The following is a 26,037-nucleotide window of genomic DNA, read 5'->3' as shown; positions in this document are numbered from 1 at the left end:
CATCATAGAAATTATAGTTTAAAATCTTTATCAGTTATTTTATAATTATTAGCTTCTTTAAGACTGTAGAAAAAAATCTTATTAATGGATGCTTTTGATTTTGATATATACAATGGAAACGCACAACTGTTTTCAAACCAATATATAGTTCCGATCCTAAATCCTGAGCCTAACAAAGTGAATTTACCAATACTGTGTAGGAGCCCATTAAACAACTTGAAATTTTTTCCCTACAATATTGTTTTCAGAAGTTCCAAAGACACAGAAAGAGGTCTCATTTAACACATTTAATAAATATTTATTAATGCAACTCTAGGTAGTTCAATCTTACTTTTTAAAAGGGGGAATATTAAAAAATTAAAACTGAAAACATGGTACCAATACCAAACAAAGTTTTGAGAGTTTTGAGCTGGAATTTAGTTTACTTCCTAAGAAGCAAGCATGCTTTGCCTGTTCTCTTTTTAGAAGAAAAAATAACATCTATATAATATGCTTCCTTTGCCTGTATATATATATATAGTGCATATATATATATATATATATGCACTGACATTCAAATGAGGCACAACTTTAGATAAATAAATAGTTATAAAATAAATCTTCAGGATTTAGCCATTAAATTTGTCAACACTTTTTCTATGTAACATTTTTGAATGGAAAAGATAACAAGATTCAAGGAGATATCCTTTCCAAACAAGCACTTCAAATGAATTTTGGTGTTTACTAACTTAAGTACTCAAGGACTTGGTTTGACGAGTCCAACAGACTAAAAGTCTGCTTTTCAAGAGTACTATGATCTTCTATCAATGGAGAGATTTTGGCGTTTCTATATTCTAATAGTTCACGATCCTTGCTTGACGTCAATAATTCACTGTCAACTACTCCAATAGTTGCATCTTCTACCAGAATATTTGCTTGGTATGTTCCAACTGGAATTTCAGGCACTCCAATGTAGTCATGATCTGCCACTACTGAACCTTGTAAGAGATAAAGACTGTCTGAAAGAAGAAACACAAGTTTGGCTTTTAGAGTTATGATTAAATCAGTTTAAAATTAAATAATGTTAAATGAGGAACAAAATCTCAAGTAATACAAATTAACTATCAAGATTAATTTCTGGTGGGTTCTTGTATCTCCTAAATAAAAACACATGTCAAAGAATGAATAAAATGATGAGTCTGACAATTCATACATACAGAACTCAGGAGAGATCAAGGATTTTAAAAGAGACAAACTTTTTTTCCCCCAATTAAAAAAAAAATAGGAATAATATAAAGGTTTTTTTTTTTTTTTTTTTTTTTACAGGTTCTTAAAAAAATTTTTATTAGGGTATAGTTGATTTATAATGTGTTAGTTTCAGGTGTACAGCAAAGTGAATCTGTTATACACATACATATATCCACTCTTTTTTAGATTCTTTTCCCATATAGGCCATTACAGAGTAGCCTCTTGACCTGTCTTTGGTAGGTGTGGGTGAGAGAGTGGAAGGCACTGAGAATCATGGTATAGATTAAAACCAAAAATTATAAAACTATATTTTTGATGATGATATCCTTAATATACTTCTGCAAAGCATTTCTGAGTGAATTAATGGGGTCTTGAAAGATGTTTTAACAAATGGAATTGTTAAATCCTTACATTTACAACTTTAGATAATTCTCAAATCTTTACAGAATCCAAATTAGGACAATAATATCAGATGGTCACAATATGAAGTGATCAACTAAAATGAAGATAAAGTTCCTAGAATCAGGCTTATATAATAGGAATGTGAAAGTAAGCAGGCTACAATGAATCAGATTGAAAAGCTTGGTTTACTTAAGTCTAATTTAATATTAACATGTTCATGAACTTTTAAGCAGTAGCTAAATCCATACTAAAATACTAACAAGGAATCTTCCTTGTCAGCATTTTATTCTAGTTTGAGCAAATTTATCATTATCAGGAAAAAAAAATGCTTAAAATGAATGTTAAACAGATGGCAAAGCAGCAGCATCTTTATAAATAAAGATTAATGCATATAAAATAATTCCTCCTTACATAATATTTTAATTCACTACAATAAGGAACTATTCCACCACAGCCAATTAATTTCCTGGACCTCCTACCTTCTCTTTCTGGATTTTCTCCCAAAACATTAACAGATTCTCTTGCAGATTTTAATAGCTTAAGGAATCTTCAAATTTTAAGTTCAATAAACAGCAAAAGGAACATTAATTGCCCATTTAGAGTAGCGACAGAAAGTTCCTCAGAGCAGATAAATTTGCTAATATATTCCAAAACATGATTCCACTGTACCCATCCTCATACTAAAATGTGAAAAGCTAACTATCTATTTCAACCCTATAAGTTACACATTTATGAACTTTACAAATATCAAAAGATCAAACAAAGCTATGCTCTCTCCCAACAGATGGCATAAGTAGACTTGGGCTTGTATGGACATTTAGTTTTACCAATTTACTTCTTCATTAGGCAAAGTGTACTTGGTATTTTAGTTTTGAGAGGTTTTCTAAGTTTAACCCCATCAGTTCTTATTAATGCAAAAGTAGTAATTAGATTGAAAATGCTGTTAAGAAGATACATGTACTTGTGATGGAAATAAAAGTATGGATAATTGAAGGTGATAAGAAAATGTTTTTTGTGTGTTAGTAGGGGATGAACTGCTGAACAAGAGAACAAAAAAATCATGCAACCCATGAGAAGTGCTATGCTCAATAGTAGCAGGAAAGAATAAAAATTCATCAGTGAAATTGAAACACTTTTAGAATGTGTTGCTAGAGGTTCAACATCAAAGTTTGCTATTAGCCTGTTAATGCTAGACAAAGCTAAGTAGTAATTTGAGAGAACTTAAACCTTAAAAAGGTTCATTAGGTATGGTAAAAATGTTTGTTGATGAAATTTTTCTAATAAACCATGAACAATTTCATAAGTTCAGGGTACAATGCTGCAATGTATTAGTGGCAGCTGCTCCTATATAGCATTTAAAGTATTTCCAAATTGGATCTTTGCAGAAATCTTGGATGAAGGAAATTTTCTCTCTCAATTTTTTCCCATAGAGATGAAACAGGTCTATTGTAGAAAAATATGTCCAGTAAACATGTGTCAACAGGGAAACTATGGATAGATGTAAAACTCTTGGAAGTTATCACTCTGAATTCCTGCAAATGCATTCAAAGACCTTGAGCGTAAGCACCTCCTAGTTACACTAGACTTAGAAACAAAGGGACTTAATTAATAACCTCACCTGTTTGCAAGAGGAGAGCTTCTATATGTAAATAACCAATATATATCTGAATACACACACACACACACCCACACCCCCACGTAAATAAACTTTAAAATAACTTAGTGTGGTAAAACTGTAGAGAAAAAGGATTATACTCAGCAAATTTTACACAAATCACTCTATATGCAATGGAAAATGACTCTGGAGATTTCAAGCCTTCTTTGTGTAGAAAAAAACAAAATTCTCATTCATTTGGAAAGGTCAAATATGTTTCAATTCCTACTATGTTCTAAATCTAGTGGAGCCAATAGAAATGCTCTTTAACTTCAAAAAAGATTACCAAAGATTTAACAGAAAGAGATTTTTGAAGCCTACATACATGTTGAAATAATACTATTTTAGATAGATTGGGTCACTATAAAATATATTATTAAAGTTATTTTCACCCACTTTTTTAACATGGTGACTAGAAAATTTTAAATTATATATTACACAGTTTTTGCAACATATATCCATTGGATAGTACTGATCCGGAATAATCCTGAGTTAGGGATACAGAAAAGAACAAGATAAGTTTTTGCCCCCAAGATAAAGAGAGAGAAACAAAACCATATTAAAGGACTTCTCTACTCAGTTACATTACACAACAGAATTTACTAAATTATTTTTATTTTCTCATTCTACTGATTTAGTTACTATTATGACATGTTTGATGAAAGCATTTCAGTTTTGACTGGACTGAACAATTAAAAGTCTTTTATTTCTTAGAAGCAGAGTTATTTTCAAGATATTTCAGGAAGGTGTTAGCAGTTTTGGCATCATTTTCCTTCTTTAGTTTTAAGGAGTAAAAAAATGAGACTAAGAATATTAAAATTTTCCTAAGGTGAAAAATAAACTGTTTTCAAAGCCTCAGAAAAGTCTGAGTGATTTGGATTAATCTATTTTTTCAAATAGGAAAGTACAAGGTTTCAGAATAATTAATTTTCTTATTCTGAAGTGAGGTATCTTGACTATCCTATACATGGCCTGATATCCTAAAACTATTAAAATGTGTTACCATACTAGTAAATCTTTTCTCATGATAAAATAACAGCTATAATTTGATAAATACTACATAATTGTCATTATAATAGACAACCAATACTAACATAGAGAACTGAATGACTTTTAATTTTGAGACCAAAGGGAGGTGCTTTGCAAAAACTACAGTTGGCTCTCCATACCACAGGGTTCGCATCTGTGGATGTGGGGGTTGGGGTAGGGGATAAAGGGTTGGGGGGCACTGTACTATATGCCATTTTATATAAGGGAACTAAGCCTGAGTGGATTTGGGTATCCACAGGGGTCCTGGAACTGATCCCCTGTGGATACCAACCAGATGACTGTGTATTAATAATAAAGTCAAGCTCATGGGCTTGATGATAATATAGGGACTAAGCTTTGTTTTGTTTTGTGAGTGTAGACCATAACTGTGGTAGGCAGAATAATGGACTCCTAAAGACACCCATGTACTAATTCATGAAACTTGTGATTATGTTACCTTATATGGCAAAGGAGAATTAGGGTAGTGATGGAATTATGGTTGCTGACCAACCAACCTTAAAACAGGGAGATTATCAGGATGGGCCCAAGGATGAGAGTCCTTAAATGTGGACGGGGAAGGAAGAGGATGAGGTTGGAGTGATGTAATGTGAGAAGAACTCTACCCCCATTGCTGGCTTTTAAGACAGAGAACCACAAGCCAAGTAATGTGAGCAGCCTCTAGAAGGTGAAAAGTACACAGAAACACCCTCTTCTTGAGCCTCCAGAGGGGAACACAGCCCTGCCAATGCTTGATTTCAGCCCAATGAGACCTACATTGGATTTCTAAGTATAGAACTGTAAGATAATAAACTTGTGTTGTTTGAAGCCACTAAATTTGTGGTAAATTGTTATGGCAGCAATAGGAAACTTATAAAAGAATAAAAACCATTTCACGAACTGTGAAGGGCAATCAGACCAAAGCCTTTAGGGGAGGCAGACACAAACTGATCATAATAATTCCCACTCAAAACAAACAAAACTACTCAAAATCTATCTCAGATAGAATAATGGGTCAATAACATTTTTCCTTTCAAAGGGAAACATTATGATTACAAAGAGACACTATGGTATGTCATAAAATTTCTTGTTAAAATAATTAGTCTTGAAAAGGTGCCTGGCACTGAACTAGACAAAAAGGCAAATAGGCCTGCTTAAAATAGCAATGAGAAATACTGTTGACCTAGTACTGAATGTGCTTCCTCAACATTATGTTCTAGATAAGAATGGATAAGAAGCTGGCAACAGAAGCATATCTGCTTTGGACAGTGAGCTTTAATACAGCTATGAAATCTCAAGGCTGGTAAGAGCAACAATGCAGACAGACAAATTCAGAGTCCTTTTGCTTATACTTTGTTCAAATTTATGTCAAAAGAATGTGTGACTATTCAAAGACATTTTGTTTGCTTTAAATTCAGTTCAAAGACTCTTCAAAAACAGCTTTTGAGGTGAAGATTTTCAGGAAAATAGGCGATACTGTAGGAAAAGATGATAAAAATCACATTTGTTTTGAATTTTCTACAAATAAGAGAAACGCACAAAAATGGACCAAAGAGTAAACAAGAACCAGATTCCAGGATAGCTAGAGTAGTAAAAAAACAATTTTACCCATCAATCTCAGGTTCCTTATATGTACACTAGTAGTAATACTACAATTTCCTTTGTATTACTCAAGGAATAATCTGCAGAGAACTCAAGCATGAGGCAAAAATTGTACTGCCTCTGTTTAGAAATTGTTCTATTCTACTGGATTCTGAAATATTCAGCAGTAGCAAAATGTTAGGTCTCCTTAAGAAATTCTTTGGCAAGAGCAAATTGCAAAATGTTGAAACATATCCTGATACAGCAACATTTCAAGCAGAGATTTTGTATTAATTAAGGAAGGTTATTTAACACATTAGAAGGGAGCAAGTCCTGAATGCCAAAGATTAAGGTGAAAATCAGAAGAAAGAAGAAAGGACAACATGCACCTGTATAATCTTTTGTTCCTACTTAACCTGCAGAAGGGAGAAATCTTAAAGGGTAGCTTAGAACTAAAGAGAGGCACAAGGAATAAAAGTGTTTATCTTCTAACGAAGAGAATGAACGCAATGCTAGCTTTCTGAATTGGAACAGTCCAAGATAAGTTTACTACTAGAGCAACTGGTTTTGTCATAGGCAGAAAGAAAGGTACGAAGAGCTTTTAACAGGAGAGTTGTGACCCCTATCAGAAACAGAGGTGATCTATTACAAAGCAGCCCCAAGGGCTTCATATCCTAAGAAACAGAGTTATCTGTAGTCATTATTTTTATAATTATTATTTACTTAAGCCTGTTAAATAACTCAGTTGTTTATATTGTTTAAAAATGTACTAAATTGTATCTTCCTTAATTGTTACTCAGATTCAAATAATATTGATGCTTTTTCTTTATAGAAAAAACAAAATTAACTAGCTAAGGTACCAATTCACTCACTCCTTCTCAGTTATCCACCTCAAAGAAACTCTAGGGAGCAGATACAACAAGATGAAATAAAAGTCTCAATAAAGTGGGATTTAATCTGAGAGAATGTCATTTAGCTCCAGTTTATGAAAGAAAGGGTTAGAGATCAGGATATCCTGACCATTCAGAACCATATCTTGAGGCAAGTATCACCTTGTCTAGGGTGCTATCACCTCTTCTTATAATAGCACTTTATAGCATTTTGAGTACTTCCCACTCACCCTCCCCTGCACCCACCATGACTGTGACTAAGATGCAACATTAAAAATTAATACATTTTGGGCTTCCCTGGTGGTGCAGTGGTTAAGAATCCACCTGCCAATGGAGGGGACATGGGTTTGACCCCTAGTCTGGGAAGATCCCACAAGCTGCGGAGCAACTAATTCTGTGGGCCACAACTACTGAGCCTGCACTCTAGAGTCCACAAGCCACAGCTATTGAGCCCACGTGCCACAACTACTGAAGCCCATGCACCTAGAGCCCATGCTCCGCAACAAGAGAAGCCACCATGAGAAGCCAGCGCAACGCAACAGAGTAGCCCCGCTCTCCGCAACTAGAGAAAGCCTGTGCACAGCAACGAAGACACAACACAGCCAATAAATAAATAAATAAATTTATAAAAAAAAAAATCACATTTTAAAATGTACCCTAATATATTATCTCACAACAGAATTCCAGCCAGTTTGTTTGTTTTTGGCATTATTTATCTTAGTTACTATCATTTCATGCTAAAAGTGACAAAATATTCTGAAAGTGAAAATGAAGGTATAATTCTTCCTTCTGTGAAACATATTCAGTGTCTCCCACATGACCTGCGGGAGTGTGTGAAAAGTAAACTAGAAATAAAAATAAAATCTCTTACAAACCTGACAGTTCCAGAAGACACGTGCTAATAAAAAAGACTGCCCGGGCTCCAATACTGTGTAAAATTTTATAAAAGTGAGAAGGGAAAAGAAAACCTAACGGGGGCGGGGGGGAGGATTTCTTATATTTTTAACTTCTCTCTTCATTCAAAGAAAGTAAAAATGTAGAGAAGTGACAGATACTTACCTTGTTCACTAGATTCTCTTACATAGGGCTTGAGATGGGACATTTTGATAGGTCTTTTAAGTCTAGTCCCAGTGTTGTCTCTCAGAACAGCACATCCATTTTCTGTAATATAGTCTATGACACAAGGACCAACCCATTCAGACTGGAAACGACCATCCTTCCACCAGTTTTTCCTTTGTCTTAAAACTTCATGACCCACTTTTAGATGAAATGGATTTAATTGTTTTGATTTCTTTTTAACAATGATTTTGTTTTTATTTAGTTCATCAAAACTCTTGTTCTCCATCTACAAGTATAAAAAAAGAACAAAGGGATGAAAGAGCTATAGTTTGTTGAAGGTAAATACAGATATTATAATAAAAAGATTATTTATTGAGATACTACTGAAAACTAGGCAAGAATCCCACTTAATTTTTTAAAACAATATTTCAAAATCAGTATTATTATCCCAACTTTATAAAGAAAATAAAGTAATATGAGAAAAAGTAATATGCCCAAGTTAAACAACTGGAAAGCAAGACCAGGGATGTGTATTCAGCTCTACCTTGATTCCAAAACACATAGTTTTCCTATTAACATCTTTCAGGATTTCACAGCTAATAAACATACTGTTTAATCAAGACATGCAGAATTCAATAGAAAAAATTTGGTTTAAAGGTATATGATATGTATGTGTGTGTGTATATGCTGAAATTTTTTTGAAAAATCACTGTATAGATTTTTAGATTACACAAGCTTTTTCTATTAGATAGAATCACCTGGCCCACTGAAGTTGTCTTATTCTCCTTTATTTTATCAGCTTCTTTAATTGCACCTAGAATTTTGGCAAACATACTTGTATTATCACCATTCACTTCACGAAGAATATCTGAAGTCTCAGGCATGTAAGGATTTCGATTAAACATTTGAAAATACGGTATATTTTTAGTGGGCTCCTATTATGAAAAATAAACAACAATTTGTAATAAAACATTTATGTAGCCAAGAAATAGTCATAACTCAAAAGTATAGAATTATAAAAAGGTACATACCAAGTGAGTAACATTGAAGGCAAATGAAACAGTTGATAGGTGATCATCCCAGTTGTTTGGGTAGTCAGCACAATGTTTGGAAAGAAATGCTTTGATTGTGCTAGGTGTACTTTCAGTTGGATTAACAGTTTGGGAGGCACGAGAAATTACAATTTGCTTTGTGCCAAACAATTCACACAGCTCTACATTGATCTGAAAAACATATAAAAAACAATGCTGATTTTAAAATCTGTATTTTATTTTTCCCTTGACTTGAAAAGTTTCAAAAGAATTGAATCTTGCCTTTTCCTTGACCATAGCCAGTCTTTATGAAAATACACATACTTTGTTTAAACAAGTAATTACCATTTACTGAATCCTTACTATGTGCTGATGCTTTACATTACAGTCATTATACCTTACAAAAATCTTATGAGATATTATTAACCCCATTTTAAAGTTAATAAGCTGAAGCTCTGGGAGGTTAAATGCTTTGCCAGACACACACATTTCCTTGCTTTCCAAGGAAATGGAGGAACAGAATTTAACACTGAGTTCAGATAACATTTTAATTCAGTAGACAGTTTCTCAAACACAATTAACATAATCCATTTGACAGCTATATAACCTTGGCCAAGTCACCAAACCTCTGTGTACTCAGTTTCCTCAACTGTAAAATGAGGAAAAATCCTACCCATGACTCTCTTGAGGATTAAATGAATAAATGTTTATAAGGCACCTAAAATAGTGCTTGGCAAGTAGTAAGCACTTTATAACTCTTAATGTTACTATCAGTTTTGTTATATTTATTATAGGAACTAGTAAGTCAACATGAGTTCAGAAAACTTCTAAGAAAAAGTCTGTTAAATATAACTTATTTTTCCTATCTTATTTACACCTCAAACAGTTTTTTTCTGTTGGGTAAACTTTTAGTTGATAAACTTCTTTTTTTGGAGGTTATATTTCTTGTTGCTCAATTGTAAGAAGACAAGTAGTATCAGAGTGACTAAAAAGATAAAGCTAATAAATAAGGGAAACCCCCCCCCCCAACTTTCCCAAGCTCCCTTGCAGGTTGGGGTAGTCATGTGATACAGTTCTGGCCAAAAAGATTAAAGTGAAAGTTGTTGGGCAGGCTCAGCTTTTATTTTTTTATTTAATAGAGAATTTTTAAACAGCCAAATTTGGTGACATTTCCATTTAAATTTATGCCACTATTCTCTAAGCTTGGGATGTTAACTTGATCTCCAGAGATTAAAAAAGTCAACTATATATTTTTTTTGTTTCAATTAAAAAAAAACCCAATTTTTAATTTACCTGAAAACAATTTTGGTATGTAGTAATTCTAAAATCATATTATAGAAATAACTAGAAATAACCAGAAAATTGTTATATATGCTGTTGATTAAACTTATTAAATAATCCTTCTCTAATTCCGCTCATTTGTGATAACAGCTCTATCATTTTAAACATAGTTACCAAACTCTGTGCCAAAGGGCCCCCTTAACATCTGTTGGACACCTTGAAAACTACTAGCTTAAGGTTTGTTTATGATTTCAACATTAGATAAGACTACATTCCTTTGGATGATCTTGTATCGTTACAGAATTATTTTTTGATAGGTGCTATGATAAAAAGCAAGGACTGTATAAAAATGAATGTGAAATAGGAAATTAGGATGGCACTGTCCAATCTGATTCTAAGATTCTAAAGCTAAGCAGTGGTAAATAGGTATATACATCCCATTAGTAACTAACTGTGGTTAAGAATGAATAAAAATAAAAATATTTTTCCTTTCAATTTATGACTACTATTTTTTTTAAATGGCTAAGTGGTTAGGACATAAATACTTACTAACTTGTTTGGACCTGTGCAGAAAAAGTTAACACAGCAGAACTAAGGCTGCTATCATATGAAAGTCCTGTTTACAAGGTTGGCCCTTGGCTGGTGTCTAGGAACTTGGATTTCCTGAGCATTTCCACCATTCCCTAACTGATTTAAGAGTGGCTCACAGTGCCTAAACTGTTTATACAAATAAGGTGTTTTATGCTGAAAACCTTCTTTCTTTTGAGAGTTTAGAATTTTCGGTGCCTATGTGATCAGCTCCCAGTAAAAATCCTAGGCACCGAGTCTCTAAAGAGCTTCCCTGGTAGACAACAATTTACATGTGTTGCTGTAACTCCTTGCTGGGAGAATTAGACATGTCCTGTGTGATTCCACTAGGAGGGATGTCTTGGAAGCTTGTACCTAGTTTCCCCCGGACTTATCTGCATGAGCCTTTTCTCTACTGATTTTGCTTTGTATCTTTTAATTATAATAAGTCTTAGCTATGAGTATGACCATCTTCTGAGTCCTTCTAGTGAATTATAAAACCTGCAGATAACCTTAGGGACCCACTCGCAAAAGTCCTAACTACTTAATAAATATAACTTTAGGTATTTCTTTGGGACTAAGATATCAAAGGTGCTATGAATCTAGGGAGTCTGGTTATTTTCTTATATCAGTACCCTGTCAATTATAAAAATTTAATAATATGCCTTAAGTGTAGTAGTTATATTCCTTTTTTAGAATTTCATATATTCCTGTCTGCTTATTCTTTCAGGTTAACTGTAATCTGGATAAAGGCCAGGGCAAGGGAAAATGCTCGCTCCTTTTTAATGCTGATTAGAAATCCATTAATTATATAAATTAATTTTGATTTGGGAAAAACTGATAGCTCTCAATATTGAATATTCTTATTCACGAACATGATGTATTTCTGCATTTAGTCAATTCTCCCTCTATTCGTCAATCACAGAATTTTTAAGCTAGAAGCAAAAAAAGACTATTTTGGTCCAACCTCATTTTAGTTTGAAGAAAACTAAAGACAGATTTACAATTACTTAGTGTCACAGTAAGTACTAAAATCTTAATTTCCAGCCCCACTACCTTTGTACTATACAATATTAAACCTCTATATCTGCAGGAATTTATCTAAACTTATTAAGTACCATAAAATATGCTGCGCTGGGCACTGAAAGGTGAGTAAAGTATGCTCCTAGATCTAAGTAGTTTAATTGTCTTACCTGATGAATGAACTCATCTCTTTGATCCATTATTATTTTCTGAGGAGGTCCATATAAGAAAAATATATTGATAATAGCTTTAGAAATTTCTGATGCTGAAACATCACAAAGAGGCAAAATCACAACCCATTTTGTGAACAAATCTGTCATGATTATAGCATATACATGACTTTTGTTGCTTGTATGAAATGGGCCCATCAGATCAACAGTAACTATACTCCATGGATTCTCCACTTTGAGAAGATGCTGTTTAGGTGCTAGAATAACTGTATTTTTTGCCACCTGGCAATGCTGACAAGCATATACCTATAAAACAGGCATACAATAAAGAAAAGATATACAAATGTTAATATATTCAATACAATAAAAGTAGTCTTATAAATCTGAACTTTGAAATGGTTGATAGGTACTTTGTGTTTTGAAGGAGAAACTTTTTGGACTATTTTCAGAATAAAATAAAACCTATTCAGAATAATAGGCAAATATTACCTGCTACTATTATTCAATGACCACCTTAAGAGGTCTTATTCACATGGAACATAATTCTGGTTTATAATCAATAAATATTTATTAAATGAATAGATCTTAAAACGTGTGCTATAATTTTAAATCAGTAAGTGAGTATACAATTTCTATAAACAAAAAAGATTTTTCTTTTAAAGTTATTACTCTATTAAGTTCACTCATCTATTACAATAATATTTATTAAAATATAACTTTATTCAACAATATTTATAGATGCCAGAAATTCCTCTAGGTTCTGGGAAAAGAGAAGGAACAAAAACAAAGCCCATGCTGTCATGAGGCTTTCATTTAAGTGAGATGAGAAGAGATCAATTGATCAATTTAGGGATGGTGCCATTGTTCAACATATTTCTGGAATTCCACTTTGGAAACTATATACTTTCAAACGAAGTCCTGAACAAAATTTTTAAAACGATCTTATTGCATTATAGTTACTTAGATCAAAATTTTTATTTTCTAGCTTTTCTAACTTAAACTAGTGCTCATCACAAATACCTTATTTCCAAAACTCATTCCTCCAATGATAAAATTTGATGAAGATTTCACTGAATGTCTGTAAAGAAATGTGTGGCAGGTTCTAATGGCAAATACAAATACTGAGGTCTTTGGAATACCTGCACAGACTCACAAATGATACTTAGTTAAATTAAATGTTAGGTTAATTCTTCACACCTGAAATGACAGTCTTTTTTTTTTTTTTTTTTTTTTTTTTTTAAATGCACTATTACAATCATTAAAGGGTTCTCACATACATGCCAAGGAATTTCTACCATTTGCCATACAGAGCATACTAGAAAGAGTAGGGATCAGTTGACCTAGCAGCAAGAATACCAGAATTCCTAGGTGAATTTTCTATTAGAAGAAGTTGAAGGTCCTAATGGGTTATAAATTTACAAAACTCAGACTAATTTCATTATCTTCATGACTTATTTTGCATTTAGTTGGTTTGGGGTTTCTGCCATATTTGACTTCTATGTCAAGATAATATAGGGACAAAAGATGAGACACATACTGGGCCTGACTTATAATGAACATATTCTCCCCTCAAGAAAAGATTGTATGACTGCCAGAGATGTAATGATTTCTTTTTAGTCAAAGGAATTTCAGCCCCATTTAAATTCTGGTTACACAAAATAATTCAATGATGAAAATCTGGTTCTAGATAATCTATCTAAATATTTGCAAGTATTTAAATAATACTTTGTTCTAGTTCAACTTATATTTCAGTGATTTTTAAAGATTTTTGAAGGGAAATAAAACTTTCTTTAAATGTTTTGCACAAAAACTACCCAAACAGCAAGTACTTAATGAGAAGTGATATTTAGAGTTAACCTGGAGCAGTAATGAACTTTAAATATATACTACAAAGATGTTATTCAAAATATTCTAAATACATAAGCCATACCCACTGTTTGACATCATTGGTCACAGAAGTCCAATAGTAACTGGATTCCACTAGAGTAAGGGTTCTGGATATACCATGATGGGCTCCAGTGTCATTTTCATGGCATTCTCTTAGGACTTTCTTTTTTTCTTCTTCTGAAACAATTACCAAACGATTCTGTTTTCTGTCTTTTCCGACATAAAACAGCTTTTTTTCTGGAATAAAAAATACCAAAAAGATATAATTGCAATTTTTAGACATATAGTTTTAAGATAATAATAGCCTTATATACAAACCATGACCAGTTTTTTTGTTAAATCTTTTTCCCTCTAAGATGGAATACCTCTAAGATGGAATATTTGTGATGATGCTACCATACAATTTGAAAGGTCCCCAGCTGTTACATTTACTAGATACATAGGAGAACTAGCTGCTACAATTTTGTAGCTATTAATACAAGCAGAGCTAGCTTGTTCACCAAAGCACATGATAAACACAGGAGTATAAAATTATCTTTCTATGGGAGTAATCAAACTAGAAAGATGCATCAGGCACCTCCTAAAAATGGCATGAATTAGCAAATAAATTATGTACAGATAAGCAACTTCTGGAACAGAATTTTCCAAAATAGCATTTCATCATAGCTGTATTTTTGTAAGTAAACACCTCTCTTAAGTTTTTCTGAATTTCAGTAGGAAAATGGGGTTGATAAAGCCAGGAAAGTGGGAGAACCTTAATCCTGAGGACAGTTCTGTTTTCCTTTGGAAACACATGGAAACAATCTATGGCTGGGAAGTAATCAGGGCAGGAAGAGAAATGCCACTTCTCCCCCAGTGTGGATACGTAGTTATTCAAACTCCAAAATACACCATTAAGCTATTAGTGTGCTTAATTAAGCACATGCTGAGTGGAACATTCCTTATTTGAATTAGAAAGTAAGAAACTAAAAAAAAAAAAGAAAGAAGGTAAGAAACTTAAGGGCAGGAACCTTATCTATCTTATTGATCAATGTATTCCCAAGGCCTAAAATGTGACTGGCACATATTAGGAATTTAATAAACATTTTTTGCATAAATGATTAAATGAATGAATGAATCCTCTTTAGTCTAAGATATAATAGGTATGTCTGTTCTTAAGCTTAAGGGAGTTGTTGGAAGGGGTGTACATAGGCAGAAATAAGCAGGCATTTATTTATTAGAATTTTCTGACTTGCTTTGAGAAAAGCCTGATTCTGTACCTACAGGCAAAATTCCCATTAACAGCAGCAACAAGCATTTAGTCATCTGGTAACTATACTTCTTGCTTATCATCCCAAACTTCTCCTCCCCTTTGGAGGAGGAGGAGAAAGAGGGGAAAATTATCACGATCTTTCAAGATAAATATTCTACTGCCTTTCAAATATTTAATGCATTCGGATGGATTAGGAGTTCAAAAATATATGATCCTGAGACTATTTAATGGCACTGAGAGGGAGGAACCACAGAAATAAGTATAGTAATAAATAAGTTAACTTTGTCAACATTTTCATATTAGGCATCAAATAGGTTTTTCACTGTGACTGACATGAGTGCTTGCAAGTGCACCACTAGAGAAGGAATCACCTGAGGACAAAAGCAGGCGATGTTAATTTAGGTAAGTGTTTTGTTTTGTTCATGGTATCATTTTCTGTCTATGTTTTAAAAACACCCTTTTCCTGCTTACTGGCCTTCAGGTAGATTCAATGTGATTTTTATTTTGCTTTCAACTAAGTGGCCTTTTCAGTTTAATTAGTAATTGTTAAGCAACAACCAATTACTATAGAAATTCTCAGGATTCCACAAAGAACTACAGACGGAGAAGCATCTATATAAAGTCTATACTAAAAATTGGGGGCATTACTTTTACCTTTGAAGACAAATTTTTTTGCTGCTCTTCTTATGCCACTTCTCTCACTTGGTAGTGTCGTTGGATGATATTCACCAGTTCGTTTATAATATGCAATCTGTTTAAGATGAAGGTCACCATTTTTTCCACTACGAACCATCAGAAACCTAGGTAAAAAATATTTAAAGATATAATTTAAACGATAAGCTAATTCAGTTGCTATTTTGGTTCAGGCTTCTGTCATATTTCTGCTTACATGTGAATTGAACATTCCCAGAATATTATCTGTGACAGAGATAATTGTAGTACAGAAAAGGAACCGTGTGATATATATGAACTAAAATATTCAAATGCTATTTTTGAGATACAACATGACACATTATCTTGTCTCTTTCCATGTGAAAATACTGAAAAATTTCCACATACTACGAATAAAGGAAATGAACAAGTACACTTCAAAAAGTTTTGCTTAAAGTCTCTTATTACCATCAATTACCATCAACTGAACTGTTACTTATATAGGATGGTTCTGTTATGTGACATTTAAATAAATGATAGGTTATAAGAGGAAAATGATAGGTTATAGAGTTTTACATTACTTCTAAATACATTCATGGTCACTGCAAAATGCAAAAAAATCTACTCAAATCATTTATGATAAAGATACATTTTAGAAATGTTCAAATGATAAATGATAAAGAAGACATTTAGCTATGCTAGATCTCATACACTCTTTTGAACTACACGTAAGCTAATTTTTCTTGAACAGAAATGATTTTTGTTCTGTGTGTACCTTCCCTATGTTATAAAAAAAATCTGGCTGCACTGGCCAAAACAAAACTTCTCTATTTTAGCCCCCAAGCAATATGGAAACTATTACTAGATTAAAAAGAAAAGAACCTTTTATTTCATATTTTCAGTCAAAATGAATTATTCTGTGCTCGTTACTCTGCTTGCCACCATCCCCGCTGACCCAGATACACTTTTGGCCTTTCTCTCCCTGCTGCTGTACTCTGAGAGACTGACCCTTACAGACTGCACTTATAGTTGTCTGGTTGGACTTGTCCAATGGGAGGTATGAGCAGGCAAATCAGATGGCAGAAGAATGAGGTCAGGATATTTATTTCCCAGGTCCTTCCTTGGTTTAAGCTGCAACCCTCTTGGTTTAAGCTACGACCCTTCCTACCGCTGTAGCCACAGCTCCCCTCAGGAAGTCTGTCTTCTGTGTCTCTAGTTCTCACTGGACGGCTATGATAACATTTCTTCTTTCTGCTGCTTCAGCCCTAGGGGTGGTTGCTATTTTCCGCTGTCGCTAGTCTCCAGGTGCCATGTTGGTTTCTTTGACCCTTTCCATCACATATCTGTAAATAGGAACTTTACTAAATTTTCTTTAAAATCCTAGAGTATATCTTCTATTTCCTGCTAGAACTATAATTGATAAAAATGCTTAAATTCTGAATTTCCAAAAACAATATAGATGTTTACTGACCACTAGAAGATCGAGGGATAAAGCTAAAAGAAAATATTACTGCAGAGAGAATGCTAGAACAAAGCAGAGTAGACCATGCCTATGAACTACGGCTTAAGTAGCCCATTAAGTCTCTTCCTCAATGATACAGCACTTTGCACGTTTAATAACCATCTTTCTGATCTCTTCATAACTTTGGGATGTCAGTACATTTCTAACATCCCTTAACCTTAGGTTAGCATAAAGTGTAAGCCATTTTAAAAGTAATGGTTCTGCAAAGCTAATTCTCTCCTATTATAACCTAAAAAAAAGGTCAATTATCTCTATAAAACAGTTTATTCTAAGTTTAATTAACTTTCAATTAAATATATATATTTTTTCATTTTATAATAAATGGTTGTACCCCTAAATCAAACAAATGTACCTTATTACAGTTTCTAAAATGTCTCAAAAATGAATGGATCAGAGTTTAAGACTGTCTATAAAACTACAGTAAATAAGACAGGGAGGTACTGGCTTATGCCAGTGCTTATGGATAGGCAAACAGGTCACTGAAATAGAATAAGGAGTCCAGAATTAAATACACATGTATGCAGTCAATTAATTTAAAACAAAGGCATCAATACAGTGGCGGAAGAGAAGGTCTCTTCAATAAATGATGCTGAAGCAACTGGATAACTGTATCAGAAAAAAAATTAATATTAACCACCTACCTACATCTTCTACAAAATTAATCCCAGATAAATCATAAACCTAAATATGAAAAGTAAACAATAGGGCTTCTGGAAGAAAACAGAAAAAGATCTTCAAAACCTTGGGATAAGCAAAGATTTCTTAAACAGGACACAAAAAGCACTATTCATAAAGAAAAAAATTATAAGTTAGATTTCATTAAAATCAAAACCTGTTTATCAAAAGACCATTAAGAAGGGAAAGGGTAATCCACAGATTGGGAGAAGATATCTTTAACATATATATTTCACAAAGGACTCATACCCAGCATATCTAGTGAAGTACTACGAAGTCAAAAATAAAAGGATAAAACTCAATACAAAAAAATGGGGAAAAAAAAATCTTACATGACATTTCAAAGAAGTGAATGTCCAAATGGTTAATAAGCAAGTGAAAATGTCCTCAACATTATTATTGCTAGGGCAATGCAAATTAAAGCCAAAATGATTTATAACTACACACTATTAAAAAGGCTAAATTTAAAAACACAGACAACACCAGGTGTTGTGAGGACAGGTAACTGAAAACTCTCATACACTGTTTGTAGAAGTGTAAAATGCTACAGCCACCTTGGAAAACTGACAGTTTCTTCTTAAGCTAAACATATGTCTATCCTAAGGACTTGGCAATTCCATTTTTAAGTTTATAACCTAGTGAAATGAGTATATGACTATAAAAAGATGTGTATAAAAATTTTCATAGATGTTTTATAGTCATAATAGTCCCTAACTGCAAACAGTAAAGGCATCAAGAGGATTCACTCTGTGTATACTCAGTTCTTGCCCTATAGACACTTCTATTGTTTTCTAGTTCCACGTTGCTCTAAATCTTAGCGCTTTTCAAACTAACGGTGGTGAAGCACTAGTTCGCCCCAGCCCCAATCTGTGACAACAGACCCCTTGATGCCTTTATGTTCCTGTCATCATGTCTATAGCCTTTCCTCTGCCAAAGTATTCTGTGACAAACTTCTATCCTTCATCAATTTTCAATTTAGGAAGCCTTGTGTGGTTTTAAGTAGGGAATATAGACTGTCAGTCTACCGATCCATTTGCCTGCCTGTTAGTCTAGCTCTGTATTATTAATAATTCTCCTTAACTCTTAAAAAAACAAACAACAAGCAAAAATTATTTTTCTCTGTGTCTTATTTTCATCGCTAGGATACACTGACACAAGTTCTTCCAAGTCTAAGAGAGAGACAGACCTGCACTTTCTCAGTTTAGATTAAATCATTATGGTCCATACTCTGTAAAATTTATAACATACTATAAATGACCCCAAATTCTTGTTCTCCCTTAATGGCTTTTGGGACCACCAACGTTCTAAATCATCTAAAAGAAACCTCTAAAACATCGCAGCCTAGCCACTGGGAGTATGGTATCTGTAGGAGGACGAAGTTTATTCAAAAAAGGTAAAATCCTTTGTTGCCTCCATTTCAGACACCAGTAAAGGTTGCAAAATTTCCTGAAGGGTATTAAAAGAAAAGCAGAGATGCCTTTTCAGGCCTCTAAAAAGCCCACAGGAACAAAACACCAAACTCTCAAACCTCAAAGGAAGTACAGGTCCTAAAACATAGAGGTTTATTCCAGGAATACAAGGATTCCTCAATATATGCAAATCAATGTGATACACCATCCTAAAACACAGAGGCACATGGGTAACTGTAACTGGTAGGAAAAAAAATGGCCATTGGAAAATATGAACATATGCGTAAAGCACAGTGATGTGTATTTTTTGCTGTCATACTTAAAAACCTCTCTCTTCTAAGTTCCCACAATACCCCTCCCCCCATTTCCCTTCTCTGGGGTGTCTTAGTCCATTTGGGCTGCTATAATAATACATCATAGACTAGGTGCCTTAATAATAAACATTTATTTCTGATAGTTCTAGAGGCTGGAAAGTTCAAGAACAAGCTGGTGGCTTCAGTGTCTGGTGAGAGCTTTCTTCCTGGCATCCTTGCTTCATCCTCACATGGTAGAAGGGGTTCGGGAGCTCTCTGAGCTTGCTTTTATAGACACTTATCCCATTTTTGAGAGTTCTACCCTCAGGATCTACTCACCTACCAAAGGTGTCAGGTACTAATAACTTCATATTAGGGTTAGAATTTCAACGTATGAATTTGCGGGGGACACAGACATTGTCTATAGCATTGAGGTAACTATAGTTACTTACTAATGGCATGCATGCACCTCTGGTCAGTGTACAACTTCTCAAACCTTGGAATCAGATTAGGCACTGCCTCCCTCATTTCTTCTTTCACACTGATTTTTATACAGTATTTACATTATTACCACACCAAACATCAAAAAACCAGTTTTGCAAAGATATAAAAAAAGGAGTGTAATGTGACCTAATATTGAAACTGTAAACTAGTAGTCCACAAGGGACATGACAGATGCTGAATATAGCTGTGTTTTCTTTGAAAGTTTAAAATGTTTCATGGCACCCTGCGAATTCACTATGATGTCCTGGAAGCCTTGGCACACAGCTTGACAACTGTGAGTTAAGGCATTTAACAAGTGAATACAAATTAGATTTCTTAAGTTAAATTTTTGGATGTTAAAAGGTTATAGACTGATAACACTGATATCTATAAACTGCAGGTCACTCAGAGGTACAGACTAAAAGTTTTCAGCATTCCTTTAACTGGAATCAAAGAAACTTGGCAGATAACAATGTTAATACTAAGTTCTATAAGTGTATGTAACAAAAAGCACCTATCAGGTCAATTCCTTATATCTCTTTTCTAAGCACTTCCTAAATAAAGAAAAAAAGCAAGAAGTAATTTCACAGAAGAAAAAGGTTTCCTATTTCATTTTCTCTTCATAAAATTAATTTTTACACTTCTTAACACATCACTCTTGATGAAGTGTATTTCTAACTTCCAAAAAGTTCAGGAAATAAGGCTTTCTAATTTGAAAGACCAACTATTATTAACAGGAGAGTTAATTTCATTATTTCTATTCTTTGGCATCTCTCACACAATTATAATATAGCAAAGGATATTAAAATATATTTAATCTACAAGAAGTAGGGACAGATGAACAGATTTTTGAAAAATTAAATATACCACATCACACACTGAAAAGTTAGATCTTGACTAAAGAACACATTAGTACAGCACTGAAAGAAAGCCCAGAGATTGTGATTCAATATCCCATTTTCCAGATAAGAAAAAAAGACTTCAAGTGGTTAATTTAGATTGAAATTGACTGGTAAATTATAATAGTCAACAACAGAAGTAAATTATTCCTTTCTGAAAAAGCATTTAAAAATTCCCATATAGGCTTCTGCCTAGAATGCAGAAAGCTGGATAAAAAGTCACTCCCACTCTAAAAGTGAGAAAAAAAAACTGGATAAACTCACTAAGAGGTCAGTTTCCCCCAAATTGATCTACAGAATCAATGCAATGCAATCAGAAACCCAACAAGCTGTTTTGTAGAAACTGACAAGCTGATTCTAAAATTGATATAAAAACCAAAGGACTCAGCTAAAACAAGTTTGAAAAACAAGAATATAGTTGAAAAATTGTACATTATCTGGTTTCAAAGCTTACTCTAATGCTATAGTAATCAAGACTGTGTGGTATTGGCAAAATGATAGCCATCGATCTATGGAACAGAATAGTGTCCAGAAATACAGCCACAAAGAAATGGTATTTATAGATTTTTAACATAGGTGCCAAGGTAATTCAATCGAGAAAGGATAATATTTACAACAATTGATGCTGGAGCAACTAACTAAACATCCATATGAAAAAAGATGAATCTCAACTCACACCTTGCACCATATGAAGAAATTAAAATTATTTGCGATGGTCACACTCCTATATGTAAAACCTAAAGTTATAGAACTTCTAGAAGACAACAAAAAAGAAAAGTTTTGTGAGCTTAGGTTAGGCAATGGCTTGCAGATAGCAAACAGAAAGAACCATCCATAAAAGAAAAAAATTAAAACTCATTTTTTTAAAGATACTGTTAAAAAAATAGAGAAGTCATAGCTGAGAGAAAATATTTGCTGTACACATATATAATAAAAAACTAGGGTCCAGAATTTATTTTAAAAAAACTCTCAAAGCTCAATAATCAGAAAGCAAACAATCCAATTTTTAAAATAGGCAAAAGGTGTGAACACTTCATCAGAGAAGATATGGTTAGCAAATAAAAACATGGAAAAGATGTTCAACAGCATTACACAATGAAAACAAAAATTAAAACCACAATAAGATACTACTACAAATCCATCAAAATGGCAAAAAAACAACAAAAACAAAACAAAACCTGGCAATACTAAGTACTACCAAGCATGCAGAGCATTGCTGATAAGAGTAAAAAATGGTGTAAACATACTGGAAAACAGCTTTAACCCAAGAGAAATTAAAGTATATGTTCACACAAAAATCTGTTATATAAATGTTAAGCTTTATTCATAACAGCCAAAATATGAATACAATCCAGATGTTCATCAGCAGGTGAATGGATAGACAAACTGTGGTAGATCAACATAGTAGAATACTACTTAGCAAAAAGGAACTACAAATATATTTAACAAAAAGGAAGAATCTCAAAATCATCGCGATAAGTGAAAGCAAGCCAGACACAAAAGGCTACAAACATACTATCTGCTACCCATTTTATGATATCTGGAAAAGCCAAAACTATAAAGAGGAAACAATTTTTTAAATGAAATTTTTTAAAATAACTACAAAAGCAAATTTTAAAAATAACTGCAAACATTTATATGGTAATTCACTGTGATGATCCTCACAACATCCTATGGGGTAGGTACTAGTTTTATATCTGTTTTAGAGATAAGAAAATGGAGATTCAGAGAGATTATCCACTTTATTCATGGCAACACAGTTAGTGATGCATCCACTGACATTTAAACCTTGGTCTCTGTTGCTTCAAATTTCGTGGGTTCCACACCCCCGTACACTAATTTTTTTTTATAAATTTATTTATTTATTTATTTTATTGGCTGTGTTGGGTCTTTTTTGCTGTGCAAGGGCTTTCTTTTTAGTTGCGGTGAGTGGGGGCTACTCTTCATTGTGGTGCACGGGCTCCTCATTGCTGTGGCTTCTCTTGTTGCAGAGCACGGACTCTAGGCGCATGGGCTTCAGCAGTTGCAGCACATGGGCTCAGTAGTTGTGGCTCACGGGCTCTAAAGCGCAGGCTCAATAGTTGTGGCACACGGGCTTAGTTGCTCTGCGGCATGTGGGATCTTCCTGGAGCAGGGATCGAACCTGTGTCCCCTGCATTGGCAGGCGGATTCTCAACCACTGTGCCACCTAGGAAGCCCTGCCTGTACACTAATTTAATTATTGGTCACCCTCAGCTTTTATAATACTTGGTTCAGACCTCTGCTAGAAAAGTTATAAAGCCATTTTTGTAATAAATAATTTAGATTATAAATGAGGAATGAGGTCTTGTTAATTTTTAATGTTTACACTGTTTCACATAGTATTCAGGACACAGCAGACGCTCAATTATTCGTAAGAATTACCTGCATTTCCTGACAGGTGAGGTAGCACTGAATTTATATTTATTTATTTACCTATTTATTTGACCGTTGAACACTTTTTTTTAACATCTTTATTGGAGTATAATTGCTTTACAATGTTGTGTTAGTTTCTGCTGTACAACAAAGTGAATCAGCTGCATGTATACATATATCCCCATATACCCTCCCTCTTGAGCTTCCCTCCCACCCTCCCTATCCCACCCTCCCTATCCCACCCCACTAGGTTGTCACAAAGCACAGAGCTGATGTCCCTGTGCTATGCAGCAGCTTCCCACTAGCTATCTATTTTATATTTGGTAGTGTATATATACGTCAATGCTACTCTCTTACTTCGTCCCCTTCCCCCACTGTGTCCTCAAATCTGTTCTCTACATCTGCATCTTTATTCCTAACCTGTCACTAGGTTCATGGGTACTATTTTTCTAGATTCCATCTCTATGTGTTAGCATGCGGTATTTTTCTCTTTCTAACTTACTTCACTCTGTATGATAGACTCTAGGTCCATCCACCTCACTACAAAGAACTCAATTTCGTCCCTTTTTATAACATTGAATTTAAAAAGAGCACACATTCCAAAGATGACTTATTTCGCTTCAAAAACATTACTTCACTTGCATGTATTGATATATGGTACAAGTAGGGCCTGTCTAAGAATCAGAATTTCTAATGTGACAGTTACCTAAGTCTCAATATCCATGTATGACAAAAAGGAAATACGTATACTTCCTTTTTCACTATTATGAAGATCAATGAGATAATGATGGATTTGAAAATTCCTTTGCAAATTGTAAAGCAATATATAATTATTAAAATGTTTAAGTATTATTATCATCCATATAAAACTGTTCAAAGTAACAGAGAACTTTCTTGTCTCAAAATTTTTATCTTCAAGGAGAAAAAGATTTTAAAATTTCGTTCATTAATGACGATTAATGTTTTATAGCAAGCTTATGGTTCTGGCAGTAAAGACAGATGACAAGGAGAAATAGAAAATGCATAAGAAAGAAAAATCAGTTCACAAAAAAGTAGAGTCTTCTAAGTGTAAGGTTAAAAGTTTCCTGCTAATGTTTGTTATTTACATATAGGTATAACTCAAAGAACTAATAGTTTTTTCCTTTTCAAAAGAACTATTGGTCTCTAGAAACCATCCAATGGAATAGTTCCTATGAGAAAATGGCTTTAAGCTGTAATATTCAAAACAAACATAAATATCTTCCTGTTCTCAAGTATTATTAAACAAAGGTATTATTTACAAGAGAGAATTAAGTGATTTGAGTTATAAAAATGAAGATCAAATTACACCTTTTGTGGATATGCTCATATTTTCAAGAATCCTTTAAAAAATAATTACTTGTGTATTAAAATATTTAGGAATAAGAAAAGGCAATAAAGCTGTCTGATTACAACCCGTAATTGAGAAACTGCTAGGGTCAAACCTGACTGAGCTTTTTACACTATTTCCCTGGTACAACATTAAATGAAATCAATGAATACTTATTCTAAGTGTTAATACTTATTACTTAATTCCTTTAGTAATTTTATCTTGTGTGTGCAATAAAGACAGTTAAGTACCACTTTAAATAAAATTAGGATTTAACTGTGTTTCACCAAGGGCAAAACCCAACTTAAGCCTCTAAACGGTTATAATATGCATATGTTCTAATTTTAAAACGTAAAATCTGTAATATTCCAGTAAACATGTTTACTTGGGATCATTAATTTCACTTCTGAATTATCCTATCATAATCTCTGAAAAATTGGAAGAGCACAATTTTATGTAACGAAAATGGTAAATCTAATTACACAAGACACTTCGCTACAATCTGCCTCACTTCAACGTACAAATTCATTGAACAAAACCGCCTTCATCTCCATATGCATACATATGAAGCCACATGTGATAAACGACTTTCAATTTTAAAAATTATTTCTCCACTTTGGAGCATTAAATGAAATGCTCATTTAAAGAAAATTCACAGAGATAATAATTTTCCTTTAAAACAACGGACAAGATTCTCCCTTAAACTAGCATTTCTCCCCGCCACAGGAGATTTTAATCTGGGGCAAAAGGGTAATATTTCCGATTAAATGACAACTGTGATAAAGTAAGGAGGAGAATTCTTTACTGTCAGCCAAAGGCAGCACTCAACTTCTGAATTTGCTCCTAGTCTCAGATGCTACTTCCACTGAAGGAGCATTTCCAGGGCGTTTTGGTTACTCGTTAACTAATTCTTAAGGGCAAGGTCCAGCTAAACTTACCACAAGCTAGAAAATGACCAATAAATAAAACTCGGTAACACGGAGTAGGCACCTCCCTAGGCCCGACAACGGAACCCGTCCTTTTTCTGCTCAGCTGGCGCGCGTAACGCAACACCCAAGCAAGGCCCTCTCGCCCCAAGGGCGCCTGCGCAATCTCCACAAAGTCAATTAAACCCTTCTTTAAACCAATTGACGCGAATGGTTTTGAAATTACTGTCAGGTCACGCCTTATTTTAAAAATCATCAGGTGTCAGCACACCAAAACGACCACTCACCGAAGTGGTCCTAAACGCAAGCGTCAAGATTTAAGCTTCCTCTCGCGACTTATGTGGTGCTGCCGGAAACGGAACTACCCGTGTGGTTAAGGGCGGAGTG

At 33.8% G+C, this 26,037-nt stretch overlaps 1 protein-coding gene across 4 annotated transcripts; it reads right to left on the bottom strand.

The window, feature by feature from the left end:
• Positions 1-277: 277 nt before the first annotated feature.
• On the bottom strand, positions 278-26,002 carry GIN1 (gypsy retrotransposon integrase 1). Of its 4 annotated transcripts, none has more exons than XM_057738222.1 (8): positions 25,938-26,002; positions 15,705-15,850; positions 13,842-14,035; positions 11,912-12,217; positions 8,871-9,062; positions 8,598-8,774; positions 7,840-8,125; positions 278-998 (listed from the first exon to the last, which is right to left on the bottom strand). In XM_057738222.1, the coding sequence occupies exons 2-8, from the start codon at positions 15,841-15,843 to the stop codon at positions 724-726; spliced, it is 1,569 nt and encodes a 522-aa protein (XP_057594205.1). In that variant the 5' UTR covers positions 15,844-15,850; positions 25,938-26,002; the 3' UTR covers positions 278-723. The 4 variants fall into 4 exon arrangements, with proteins under 4 accessions (XP_057594205.1, XP_057594196.1, XP_057594215.1 ...); XM_057738213.1 differs by lacking the exon at positions 25,938-26,002 and adding an exon at positions 25,663-25,867; XM_057738232.1 differs by lacking the exon at positions 25,938-26,002 and adding an exon at positions 25,663-25,867 and having other exon boundaries at positions 11,912-11,950.
• Positions 26,003-26,037: the final 35 nt, after the last annotated feature.

Source organism: Hippopotamus amphibius, chromosome 1 (assembly GCF_030028045.1).
Source record: "Hippopotamus amphibius kiboko isolate mHipAmp2 chromosome 1, mHipAmp2.hap2, whole genome shotgun sequence".
Taxonomy (NCBI): domain Eukaryota; kingdom Metazoa; phylum Chordata; class Mammalia; order Artiodactyla; family Hippopotamidae; genus Hippopotamus; species Hippopotamus amphibius.
Note: the sequence above shows the minus strand (reverse complement) of the source record. Positions and strands in the feature narration are given on the sequence as shown.